The sequence below is a fragment of the Quercus suber genome, unplaced genomic scaffold, assembly GCF_002906115.3.
Source record: "Quercus suber isolate HL8 unplaced genomic scaffold, Cork oak 2.0 scaffold_28, whole genome shotgun sequence".
Lineage (NCBI taxonomy): Eukaryota > Viridiplantae > Streptophyta > Magnoliopsida > Fagales > Fagaceae > Quercus > Quercus suber.
The window spans coordinates 575911-587835 of NW_027069493.1; the positions used below are offsets into that span (position 1 = coordinate 575911).

Sequence of the window (11925 nt, forward strand, 5' to 3'; positions counted from 1 at the left end):
GTGACATAGAGTGTCGTTGCGTCGGCCTTGCATGTGACCGAAGCCAAAGCTTGCTCGCAGACCTTGCACATCCACACGTTGGAGCTTTGCTCTCTACTTTAATTTTTTGAGCTTTGATTTTTTTGGAGCTAATAAGAGAGGAAGAGAATGGATGGGCGGAGAGGAAGAGAGAGATGTGTCTGGGTATTGGAAATATTTGAGTGAGGAGTCAGGTATGGGTCCCACAAAAAGGTTGAAATATTTGAGTGATGTGAACTGAAAAAATGTGCCAAACGGGTGGGTACAAGAAATTGGGGTATTTTAAGTGATGAGTGATGAAAATTGAATGAGGAGTAATGAGTGATAGTTTTCAAATAACCAAACAACCCCTTATTATCCTTCCGTGAAATTTTTTGAATAATTCTCTTCCAATTATATTGTGTATCAAGAGAAGGTATGTTGTCACAGATAATTAAGGTGTGTGTCTTGTGTCACTTAGAAGAAGGGGTTTTAGATCATCTCTTCCTTCCCTGCTTGGTATTGGGATTTTTTTGGCTAAACACTTGGTATTGGGATTTGATTTCATATTGTGGTGTTGGGTGTTGCTGGGTATATTGTGTTTGGAAAATAAGAAAGTGCAAGAATTCTAAAGAAAATAAAAGAAAGTGAGGATTATTTTAAAAATTCATTTTCTTTATTTTTTTTTCTTTTAATTAATATTTTCAGAATTATTTTGTCTAACATGGATTTCTTTTATTATTAAAATGTTGATGTGGCTTTAATAATATTTAATTAATTGATTTTATATTATTATGTTAGTCATATGTGCGCCAACAAGGTAGATTGTTTGCCACATAAGCATTTTTCGTTAGTGAGTTAACGGTAGGGACTAAATTGACTACAAGTTGAAAATAACAGGGACTAAATTGACTATTACTAAAATGTCGGGACCAAATTGACCGTAACTCCAAAAATGTAGGGACTAAAATGGTGTTTTCGCCTTTTATAAATTCCGTTTTCACGATATAAAAGTAGGACATTCTTGAAAATAGCCATTTGTATCCTCTCTCTCTCTCTCTCTCTCTCTCTCTCTCTGAGAGAGAGAGAGAGAGAGAGAGAGAGAGAGAGAATTAAACAAAAGAAATTTATATTTATTTATCAATCTTTCACTTTTCCATCATTTCAATCAAACACATATGGTGGAAAAGTAAAATCTTTTTCTAATTTTTCTAATATGAGTATTCTCCCAACATTTTCTATTCACCGAATCAAAAAACATATTATAGTAAAAAAAAAAAAATTGATGGTGCCTCAATTTAAAAAAAAAAAAAAAAACTCTTTTAAGATAGGTCATTAGGTCCCTTCCTTTTTAAATAATAATATTAAGTGATTTGTAAAAAAAATCCTTATTTGATTTGTATGTATTTTTTAGATTCACAATTAAAATAAAGAAATGCTAATAGTGAGTTGTGAAAAAAATTGTGAAACTTTTTGTGGCATTAGTGTATCTCACTAAAATAAACCGAACAAAAAGCATTCTAAAAGTAGCAATCTAATAAAATCTAAATTATACAAATTACATAAGCGAAAAGGAAAGTGAAAACTGTTGTCAGGCGCCATAGACTAAATTGGGCACCAAGAAAGCTGGACCATCGATCATTTACTCCTTTGATATAGAAGGGTCAGACTTAGGTCCAGTGTCCAGTAGTACTGGACTCGTTAAGATGATGACGTATGTCTATTTTTAGATATATATCACTATTTAACTGGGTCTAGTGCATTAAACCTAAACCAAATTCGATATAGAATTCTATTTTAGAATAATTTAAGTATATATGTGTGTTCGAGTCTAACTTAAATTCCGCCTCTTATTTTTCACACCACAAAAATTTAAGTCTTGTTTGGTAGAGTTGTTAGACAATTCATTTTTAGTTTTTAAATAATATTATACACATTTTTACATATTTTTTTACCCACACATATTTTAAAAAATTACAAATAACATTACTTAAACTTTTTTACCAACATATTTATAGAAAGACTATCATACTAAAAATAATTTATACTTATATAACAACCGCCACACTAAAAATAAGTGCTGATATGTCTCTTTGATTTGATGAGCAATGTTCCAAGTTAGTAAAAATTGACGTATCACAGTTCACATTTTTACTGATTATAATTTTTAAAAATATTTATTTATTTAGAAACGGTTGAACCGTTGAATAGTCCACCAGTCACACGTTTATTGTCCAATCAACACTAAAAACTTTCCTGATAGTCAGCAGCATCTATATAGAACAGGAAGAATAAAAGAAAACATTGGGCCATTTCTTTGACCACCGAAAAACCCATTTCGCTTACCCCAATTCATTCAACCTTCTTTCTTTGTTTACTTTTTTTCTCACTCTCTGCAACAAATAAAGCAAAACACAAAAGTTGGATCAGAATGCACCCCAGTGGTTCATCTTCGTCACTGGGTCCAGGAGGGCTGGACCTAACCCAGGCCTTCTTCAAGCCCATCCAACGCGCCGGCCTCCCTTCCCCAGCTAAGCGCCACACCAAAATCTCCGTCATTGGAGCCGGCAACGTTGGCATGGCCATAGCTCAAACCATTCTGACCCAAGACTTAGCCGACGAGATCGTCCTCATCGACGCCAAGCCCGACAAGCTACGTGGCGAGATGCTCGACCTCCAACACGCTGCTGCGTTTTTGCCTCGCACCAAAATCCATGCCTCTGTCGACTACGAGCTCACCGTTGGATCTGATCTCTGTATCGTCACTGCTGGGGCCCGCCAGAACCCGGGCGAGTCTAGGCTCGATCTGCTGCAGAGGAATGTGGCCCTGTTTAAGAATATCATTCCCCCTTTGGCTCGTTTCTCGCCGGATACTATTTTGCTTATCGTTTCCAATCCCGTTGATGTGCTCACTTACGTGTCCTGGAAGCTATCGGGGTTCCCTTCGAATCGGGTTATTGGGTCGGGCACCAATCTTGACTCCTCCAGGTTTCGGTTCCTTATCGCCGATCATCTTGACGTCAACGCTCAGGATGTGCAGGTCAGTCACTTGTCCCTTTTTTTTATTATTTTTTTTTTAAATTATAAATTTCTTAATAAAAGATTTTAAGGTGCTCTGACAAAAAAGCGGTTGAATTTTTAATCCATGACCTACATGTGAATAGAAGTTTCAAGAAAGAAACCATTACGTGGAGAACGTGGAGAGTCCCTTTTGGAAAATGGGAAATAATGCTTTTTAGGTTAGAGAATAGTGGATGATCTGCATTGGATTAGAGTTTTTTTTTTTTGTTGTTACAGAATTTCATATTGTAATTTGTTTATGTTATTCTTAATCTGATTCCATTAACTGTGATTAGGTTCTTCTTTATTATAGTATCGACAAAAAGTTAGTTTTTTTTTTTTTTTTTTTTTTTAATTATCAATATTAATTTTTTTTGAGAATGGAATGATAAATTTAGTACTAGGTCTTTTTGTTCTTTTTCTATAGTTTGTAGTTAATAAAATAATGATGAATAAGAATGACAGGCTACTTATCTTAATTGACGTAATTCAATGGTACTTGATTAATTAAGTAGACTGGACCTTGTTAATAAACTTGGTTGTAATAATTAATGCAGGCTTACATAATTGGGGAGCATGGTGATAGCTCAGTGGCACTATGGTCAAGCATTAGTGTTGGGGGTGTGCCGATATTGAGCTTCCTAGAAAATCAGCAAATTGCATACGAAAAGGTGACCTTGGAGAAGATCCACAAAGAAGTAATAGATAGTGCTTATGAAGTGATAAGCCTCAAAGGGTACACATCCTGGGCTATTGGGTACTCAGTGGCTAACCTGTCTCGATCCATACTGAGAGACCAGAGGAAGATCCACCCAGTCTCGGTTTTCGCTAATGGCTTCTATGAGATTGAAGGTGGAGACGTGTTCTTGAGCTTGCCAGCCCAGCTTGGTAGGGGTGGAGTCCTGGGTGTGACCAATGTGCATCTCACGGATGAGGAGGCCAAACGGTTTAGAGACTCTGCTAATACCATCCTGGATGTGCAAAGCCAGTTGGGAATATGAGGCACATCATAGTTGACCTTTACTTCTAATTTGCATATCTGCATGTCTTTTGGGCCTTTCTGAACTTCTTTGGGTTGCTTTTATTTCAATATTGTCTAGTTTACTTATGATTTAGTTTAAATTTCCTGTGTTTTTATTTTTCTTAGAGACCCAGTATGTCTATTGGGTATGTTATCTTTTGGGAGTGGATTTCAGGATTATGTTTAGTAAACCCATGTAGTGTTTTTATTTTAATCAGTTAATTAGTATTAAAAAGAAGGAAGGCTATTGAATTTTTTAATGTTCTGAACCTTTTATCCTTCAGGGTATTAAAAATTCATTGAACAACGATTAGAAAGAAGTAGAAAACTATACAATCAAAATTCTACAGAGCCGTGAAGCACACTACTCGACACTATTTCTAAGCCTTTCAGCAGGGGTACAAGTATTAGAAACCTGTATTAAAGGTAATAAACTAAATGTTTTAAAGCATCTTTGAGACTGAACTATCATTATTGTTGAATCATTAGTTTGTAAGTTGCTAACAGGTTACACAGAATAACATTTTGGTGGATTTGGAGATTCACAAGAAATAAAAGATGCTCTCTGTTTCTCTACAACACAAAAAAATAACTACAGGTTTACACCTCTAAAACCGCTTTTGATGTAGTGATTTCAATCTGGGAGTATTGATCTACTATAGTGTAACAAAATTATAACTTTTGATATTCTCAAAAAAAAAAAAATTTTTTTTTTTTTTTGAAGAAGAAGAAGAAGAAGAGGAATTTGCTAACCTCAAAAAAATCTTAAAAAAGAAAAAAAGAAAAATGCCCCACTTATGTAAAGAATGGGATTGCCAAATTAGTGATGTTTCGAGTGCTATCATACTTGGTACTCTCAGCAATTTCCTTCAAACCAGTCCAAGACTTTTTTCTTCGTTTATTTGACATGCTCACAGTTTTTTCTGCATCTATTGGGGTAGAATTGTTGTCAGCTCCAGGTGGCTTTTTGGATGCTGATCGGTTCCTCTTTCTCCTCTTTGACTCCAACAAGGTAGTACCAGTTTTCACCAATGGAGTTACAGGACTATCTGTAGTTGGCATTTCCTTAGCAAATGCTGGTGAGGCAATCTCATCTGTTTTATTGATATCATCCTTGTCTCCGGTAACCTTCTCCAAGTTAGTGCACTTCTGAAACCTGGATTTTGCAGGTTCTGGTTTTAAAGATGTTTTGGCTTTTGAGGGACATATCTCTTTCATATGTCCTTTTGGGGTCCCTCTCTTCAGATTCCAATGTGAACAGAAGTGACATTTGTACACCACGTTGTTCTGTGTGAAATCATTAGTTTTCTTGCGTCTATGCCTTGCCTTTGCCCTATTCTTTTCAATTCGAACAGTGCAGTTAAACCCGGGCTGAAGAATTGTTTCACATCTGCAATTCAATTACGTGGCAATCAAGGCCACGCTACATGTTATTTACTATGAAAGAGAGGAGCTCGAAATTAAATTAAGTGCAAACCAGTGTTAGTGATATATCTTGCCACTAGAATTAACTCATAAAAAGCACATGTTAGTGTAAGATAAAAGTAGTAGAAAGAATTCCTTTTACCAAGTATATTGCATGGTTCTAGCTTCTATGTAAATAGGTAATCAACAAAAAAATAAATAAAGAGAGAGAGAAAATCATATAATCCATACAGTGGGAAGCAAATACTGTTTGATGCATCATATTTGCAAATCAATTTGAGACCAATGTTTTTATTTAAAATTCATAATCCTACATCTTAAGTGATATTATACATTTAAAGTCTTTTAATGCAAAAAAATCACCAAACCGATTAAAGCCACATTGAAAGCACAAGAAGGGAAGATCAATAAAAAATTTCTGCTCAAATCATATGCTCTAGCAAACAACAAGAGGCTGATGAATTAGGAAATGGGGCATTAATGCTTTATACTTCCAGTTGGCAGGAAACACACGTTACACACACCAATTCCTTTTTTGGGGGAGTTTGCAGCAAGGATGACTTACAATTGTCATTATAATATGCATCTAATTAATCATTTCTAGGTAAAGGTTGAGTAGTGACTCATAAATAATGTTACCAAGATAAATCAACACTAAACTAAGAAAAATTTGCACCAAAGAGACTTTTGCTTTGCAAATGGGACAATGCTAGAACTTCATTTGTTCATGGTTAGAGATACAAAACCCCAGGTGCATGTTCTAGTTGATGCCATGAAGCTTCATGATTTGCTTATTTTGATGGATGAGCTGGGGCCCTGTGGCTTGGACAGTAATTCCAGATGCCTATTTCCTCCATAGTCTTAGGGTGTTACGGAATTTCAAGATCCCATGCAATTTCTCACAAAAACTTTGTTTGCATTTGTGAATGGTTGTAATTCCAAATACTCTGCAAGTAACTGAAGGTGATAGACACAATACCAACCACTTAGCATATCAGTTGTCTCTAACCTATTTGAAGACAATACCAACCAATCTTTTGAATTCCATTAAAATGACTTGCTATTTATGCACAGTAGAATGCCTAAAGCATACCTGCTCCATACCTCCAACATATTTAACTATTTAGCATTACCATTAGCTTGTACAACAAATAAACAAAATCTCAATTACAATTCTCCTTAACGCACAAAGAAACAGGCCGTGTATTGAAAGGTTCTTTTGCCAAAATCTCATTAATATTTCATTAAGTCTAAAGAGTTTGCATATATCCACCTTCATCCTCCATACGCAAACAGAAAAGCACATTGTTCATTTATTTATTTTGATAGGTAAAAAGTGATGTCAATTGTAGGTGTAGCATATTGTTCATTTGATGATCAAAGCATGCACATTAACGCTAATGGAACTTAAATAAGTTTGGAATCAGGTCAGTTTGGACCTGACCCATGAGTAGTTACTTGGGTGCCAAAGAAATGTAGTCATTGGAGAGTCAAGGGTTGTTTGGATTGAGGGGGGAGGGAGGGGGAGTGGAGGGGAGTAGAATAGAGTTAGCTGAAAATAGGCTAATTTTGGGACAATTCTAATCTACTCTACTCTACTCTACTCTACTCCCCCTTCCTCTCCCTCAATCCAAACAAACCATCAGTTATTGTTGATGACTCTAATCCCTCTGAAAAAAAACTAACTTATACATTATAAATTAATGTAAAATAGGGATATAGAATATCTCCTTCTCCCCTCTCTTTTCTCTATCTATCGCATCTTTAAAAGGTTTCTTTCAAAGTTTCCATCTTGGACTCTAATATCTGATGTCATCAATGGGAATAAGGATATACATGTGTGTGTGTGTTTAAATTCCCCTCATGTCCCAGACCACATTCCGTGAATTGAAAGGGGAAGTCTACTCATCCATTAGCTCCTCTTGTAGATCGGTTCAGTTTTAAAAAGCATCTAAACATGGTTCACTTGCAAGATATATAAACAAACAAATATAGAAACCTTCATTCTAACTACCAAAATATTCTACATAGACAGAAACTTGAACTCTAGGCATGAAACATTTCCCTTTCTTCTTATAAAATCTCCTTTACTGTACAGCCTACACTAATTAAAATACAATACAGTTGCTCTCAGTTATCTATTTAGTAACACTTCAAAATTCAAACAAACAACAAATTCATAATGCAAACAAGACCTTTCCATACCGTAAAATATCTCATATGTTCTCTAACTCCAAGCTCTACTTTTGCATTAACAAAAAAATGGAAACGGTTTTGAGTTTACCATTCAACAAGAAAAATTTTAATCCTCAGGTGAATGTGATTGCAAGAAATATGTGCAAGAGCTAACCATCAAATAATCTTCAAACTGAGCTCAAACCCCTAAAAGAAATTACCAACTAAAAAAAATAAAAAAACTACAACATAAATGCAAGTTAGATACAAACCTCTCACACGAAAACAGAGAAGGGTCAGTACGCTCCCCCATGGCCTCTGTTACAGTGGCCAAACGTTGCCCAAAAAAAGCACCTAATGAAGGAATAGCAGCGTCCCCACTGGCCCATGTCGCTAGCTTTTGCAAGTGCTCAAGTTTTAACATGGATTTGGCATTCTTAGAGCCAGCTTTGGTTTGCTTTCTCCCAGTAGCTTCTTCCCTCAATGAGATTGGATTGTGAAACCCAGGTGACACATTTGGTGTTTTATTGGTCCTTCCTCTCTTGCCCATGTTTTTCTCTTATTTTGTGCTCTCTCTCAGTAATTTTATCAAGCACCTGGTGGAGTAGGTTATTGGGGGTAAAGCAAGTCTAAAAGGGCTTTGATAACTGGGGTCTCCTTAAACTAGATGCAAAAAAACAAGCTTTATATGCTCCACACAATGGAGAAAGACTTCTCTGCACAAAACAAAACAGTTTTGATCCTTCAAGTTTAGTTATAGTATAATTGATCCTTATAATTTAAAGAATTACAATCAAATCTCTAAAATTATAAAATTTTTATAATGCAATCCCTCCATGAAACAGAATTAAGCTTTTGTGGGATGATGTTATATAAAATATCATAAAAGAGTAGGAAAAGGAATAATAACTAAACCTAGGAATTAAAACAAACTCTTAGCACGAAAGAATAAAAAAGAAAGTAATTACATGAAGGTTAAGCTGAATTGCACGAACAGAGATGGTTGAGGCTACACAAAGAGGATGGTGGGTATGAGGACAAAACTACACGACGTGTCGTCGAAGAGGTAACGTAGAGCTTGAGTCCAGGGTGCTCTGCCTCTGCTGCTTTGCAAGTCCTTTTTGGTTGATAATCTGATTTGTTTGTTAACAGTAAGACCCATAATAGTTTTTCGGGTCGGATAATCGGATCAGGGTCGAGTCAATGTTCATTATTTTAAAAAAATTAACTAAAATGGAACATTTATTATTATTATTATTATTGAAAACTAAAACTAGTCGCTAAAATTCAAAAGCTTTATATATCATGTTTATTTAATAAGTATGAAATAATTAATAAAATGTGAAATTAGACAATTCCAAAAAAAAAAAAAAATTACCTAATTTAATTAAAATATATTTACTCCAAATGAATTCAAGTTATGGTTTATATTAATTCTTGTAATTTGAGAAATACTCCTGTCCCTAATATGTCTTAGTCTTACCACACATAATAGTTTATAAGGTAATGAGTTACATTTTACTTTTTGAATGCTTTCAATGACATGGTTTTGGAAAAACACATTAAAAAGAGAATTACACAATAAATATTAAAGGATGGAAAACATGTATATAGCCTGTGTACTTGGGTAGTACCCTTTTTATTTTTCTTCAATAAACTTCACTTATAAAATAAAAACGAAAGATGAGAAATAATAACAATATGGAAAAAAACCCAAAGTACTGTTTATTTATTTATTTATTTTAGGAGTATTGTTTCTTAATTGATATCCCAATAAGAGATAGCCACACGCAAACAGCACTCTTTTCTTTTATATATATTTTTTTTCTAAGCAACCGAACAACAATAAACAAATCAAAGGAGGATAGGTGAAACTAAAAGATAAGAAAAAAAAAAAAAAAATCAAACACTATAAGTTAAAGGAAATATAACCCAAACTTAGTCATGGAGTATCATTGATATATAATTGACTTGTCACATAATTCATCAATGATTCTGCAAAGTACTCTACGAATACACACTAAAGTCAATGCCCTTTCCAGTTCGGTTACTCAAAACCTCGAAGGCTATTGTCTCTCTATCTCTAGAAAGTGAGCTTCCTCTCTTCTCTTAGGCAGTAGAAGTGTTCTATCCCTTCTAACAAAGGAGAGTTTGTATCTCTAAGGTAACAAGGTTACCTTTAGAGCTAGTGGGGTTTTGTTTTCTTTGGGGTTTTAGGGAAACACAGTTAGTTTGCATATTACCCATCACGGGCATGGAGGACTTAGCTGGAAAATGGAGTCAATTTACTCTATCAGAGAGGGAGAACATAGGTTTTGTACTTCAAAGAGACCAACAAACGGGTGAGTTCATCCTAGTAGCACAGTTCCTGACGCCACGATTCCTTAACATGGAAGCCATGGCAAGAACTTTCAAATAGTTATGGAGGTCCACGAATGGTTTCAGGATATGCAATCATAAGGAGCATTGAGTGTTATTTGACTTGGATAATCTGGGTGAGTGTTATATGAGCGTTCGAAGCCTAGAGTCCGTGCTGAGTTTTATGGTGTTCAATCGCAGTCAAGCTCATTGGTGAGGGCAGGTGAGGGAGAAGGTCCAGTGGTGGAGCAACCAGCAAAGAGGGTGACAGAAAGATGCGTTGATGGTGAGGCATTAAAGAGCGTTGATATACTCTCTCATGCAAACACACTTAATACACTTAATACACTCTCTCACTAAACTTAAACACATTACTTAACCAAAAGTACTATTACAAAGGGTTTATTGAAATTTTAACCTAATTCCTTTATATTTTGTATTTTAGTGGATCCTAATGAGATGAGTTTGTGAGAGATTAGAATGTATAGCAGAACTGAAATTAAGAAGGTTAAAAGCCTTGTAACTAATTAGACATCTAAGTTTATTTTTATTTATTTTTAATTTTTTTTTCCTTGAGAAGAGGACATCTAAGATTTAAATCTTTCACCTCTGCGGTAATTATTGAATTATTTTTTTATTTTATTTAATTTTTTGGGACTGCCATAACTTGAAGCAGGCTGGTTCAACTTGTACATGAGCACAATACGGAGGGAAATGGGATTTTTTTTGAAAATAACTATAAGAGCTAAACTATTTTATTAGTTAGCCAAGGTTTGAAACTATTTTGGTATCTAACAATTTAAGTCTATTAGACTTGATTTCACTGTAGCAAATCGAGTTTTAAAGACTCGATCTCCATTATTGCATAGCTGAGATGGAGTATTTTAATCCACGTGGAACTTGAATATTAGAGACTTGAGTTCCCTCCACCATAAATCACAGAATGCAGCAACCCAGAAACCAGAAAATGCATCAACCCAGAATAGAAAACTCAACATAGACTAATGCAGAAACCCAAAATAGCAACCCAGAAAACACAAGCAAACCAACCAGAAAAGAAAAAAACCCAGAACATCAACCCAGAAAACACAAACTCACAACAGAAAATATTCCGGGATGGCAGATGGAGGAAAAGAAAAAAAGAAAGTCAAAAAGAACGTAGGAAGAAAATGGTGAACAGGAAATTGAGTCTTAAAGACTCGAGTTCCATGTGGATCTTTTAGTCTACCTCAGCTTCACCAGCACACAGAAATCAAGTCTCTTAAACTCAATTTGCTACAGTAAAATTGAGTATAAAAGACTCGAATTACTAGTTTCCTAAATAGTTTGGAAACATTGCTAACTAATAAAATAGTTTGACTTTTATAATTATTTTCCAAAAAAATCCAGGGGAATGAAGATAACTTCAGACACTGTCGTTTAGACCGCTTTCCTTTGATCACAATATACACAAACAGAAAAGAAAATAAAAGCGAGTGTTTGGTACTAGAGAGTAGAGAAACAAGCAAATCAGGGGGAAAAGAACAAAAAAGAAAGGAAAATGGCAGGGAGATTGAGCAACGTAGTAACACTGTCGTTTAGACCGCTTTCCTTTGATCACAATATACACAAACAGAAAAGAAAATAAAAGCGAGTGTTTGGTACTAGAGAGTAGAGAAACAAGCAAATCAGGGGGAAAAGAACAAAAAAGAAAGGAAAATGGCAGGGAGATTGAGCAACGTAGTTTCCTCTCTTCGCCTCCGCGTCGGTATGGGCCTCCCCGTCGGTGGACGAGTCTTGAGCATGATGGTTTTGGACACGGTGTTTGTGGGTTTGATTGGTGAGACAATAGAGTGTGGCTAAAATTGGTGTGGTGGTGGTGTTGTTGCTGTGGGTGTGATTATTCAGAA

The 11925-nt window shown here is 35.3% G+C and overlaps 2 protein-coding genes across 2 annotated transcripts; one reads left to right on the forward strand and one right to left on the reverse strand.

Moving 5' to 3' along the window:
* The first annotated feature begins 2270 nt into the window (after positions 1 to 2270).
* LOC111988144 (L-lactate dehydrogenase B) lies at positions 2271 to 4338 on the forward strand. The gene is made up of 2 exons (XM_024019918.2): positions 2271 to 3037; positions 3615 to 4338. The coding sequence occupies exons 1-2, from the start codon at positions 2429 to 2431 to the stop codon at positions 4056 to 4058; spliced, it is 1053 nt and encodes a 350-aa protein (XP_023875686.1). The 5' UTR covers positions 2271 to 2428; the 3' UTR covers positions 4059 to 4338.
* Positions 4339 to 4813: 475 nt separating this feature from the next.
* On the reverse strand, positions 4814 to 8802 carry LOC111988138 (uncharacterized). The gene is made up of 3 exons (XM_024019909.2): positions 8647 to 8802; positions 7951 to 8394; positions 4814 to 5468 (listed from the first exon to the last, which is right to left on the reverse strand). The coding sequence occupies exons 2-3, from the start codon at positions 8226 to 8228 to the stop codon at positions 4874 to 4876; spliced, it is 873 nt and encodes a 290-aa protein (XP_023875677.1). The 5' UTR covers positions 8229 to 8394; positions 8647 to 8802; the 3' UTR covers positions 4814 to 4873.
* Positions 8803 to 11925: the final 3123 nt, after the last annotated feature.

What these genes read in the sequence shown, in the direction of transcription:
- LOC111988144 (XM_024019918.2), top strand. Translation starts at nt 2,429, where the DNA reads ATGCACCCCAGTGGTTCATCTTCGTCACTGGGTCCAGGAGGGCTGGAC. An exon ending in TCAACGCTCAGGATGTGCAG is followed by an intron (nt 3,038 to 3,614) that starts GTCAGTCACTTG and finishes TAATTAATGCAG; the next exon opens with GCTTACATAATTGGGGAGCA.
- LOC111988138 (XM_024019909.2), bottom strand. Translation starts at nt 8,228, where the DNA reads ATGGGCAAGAGAGGAAGGACCAATAAAACACCAAATGTGTCACCTGGG. An exon ending in TCTCTGTTTTCGTGTGAGAG is followed by an intron (nt 5,469 to 7,950) that starts GTTTGTATCTAA and finishes ATTGAATTGCAG; the next exon opens with ATGTGAAACAATTCTTCAGC.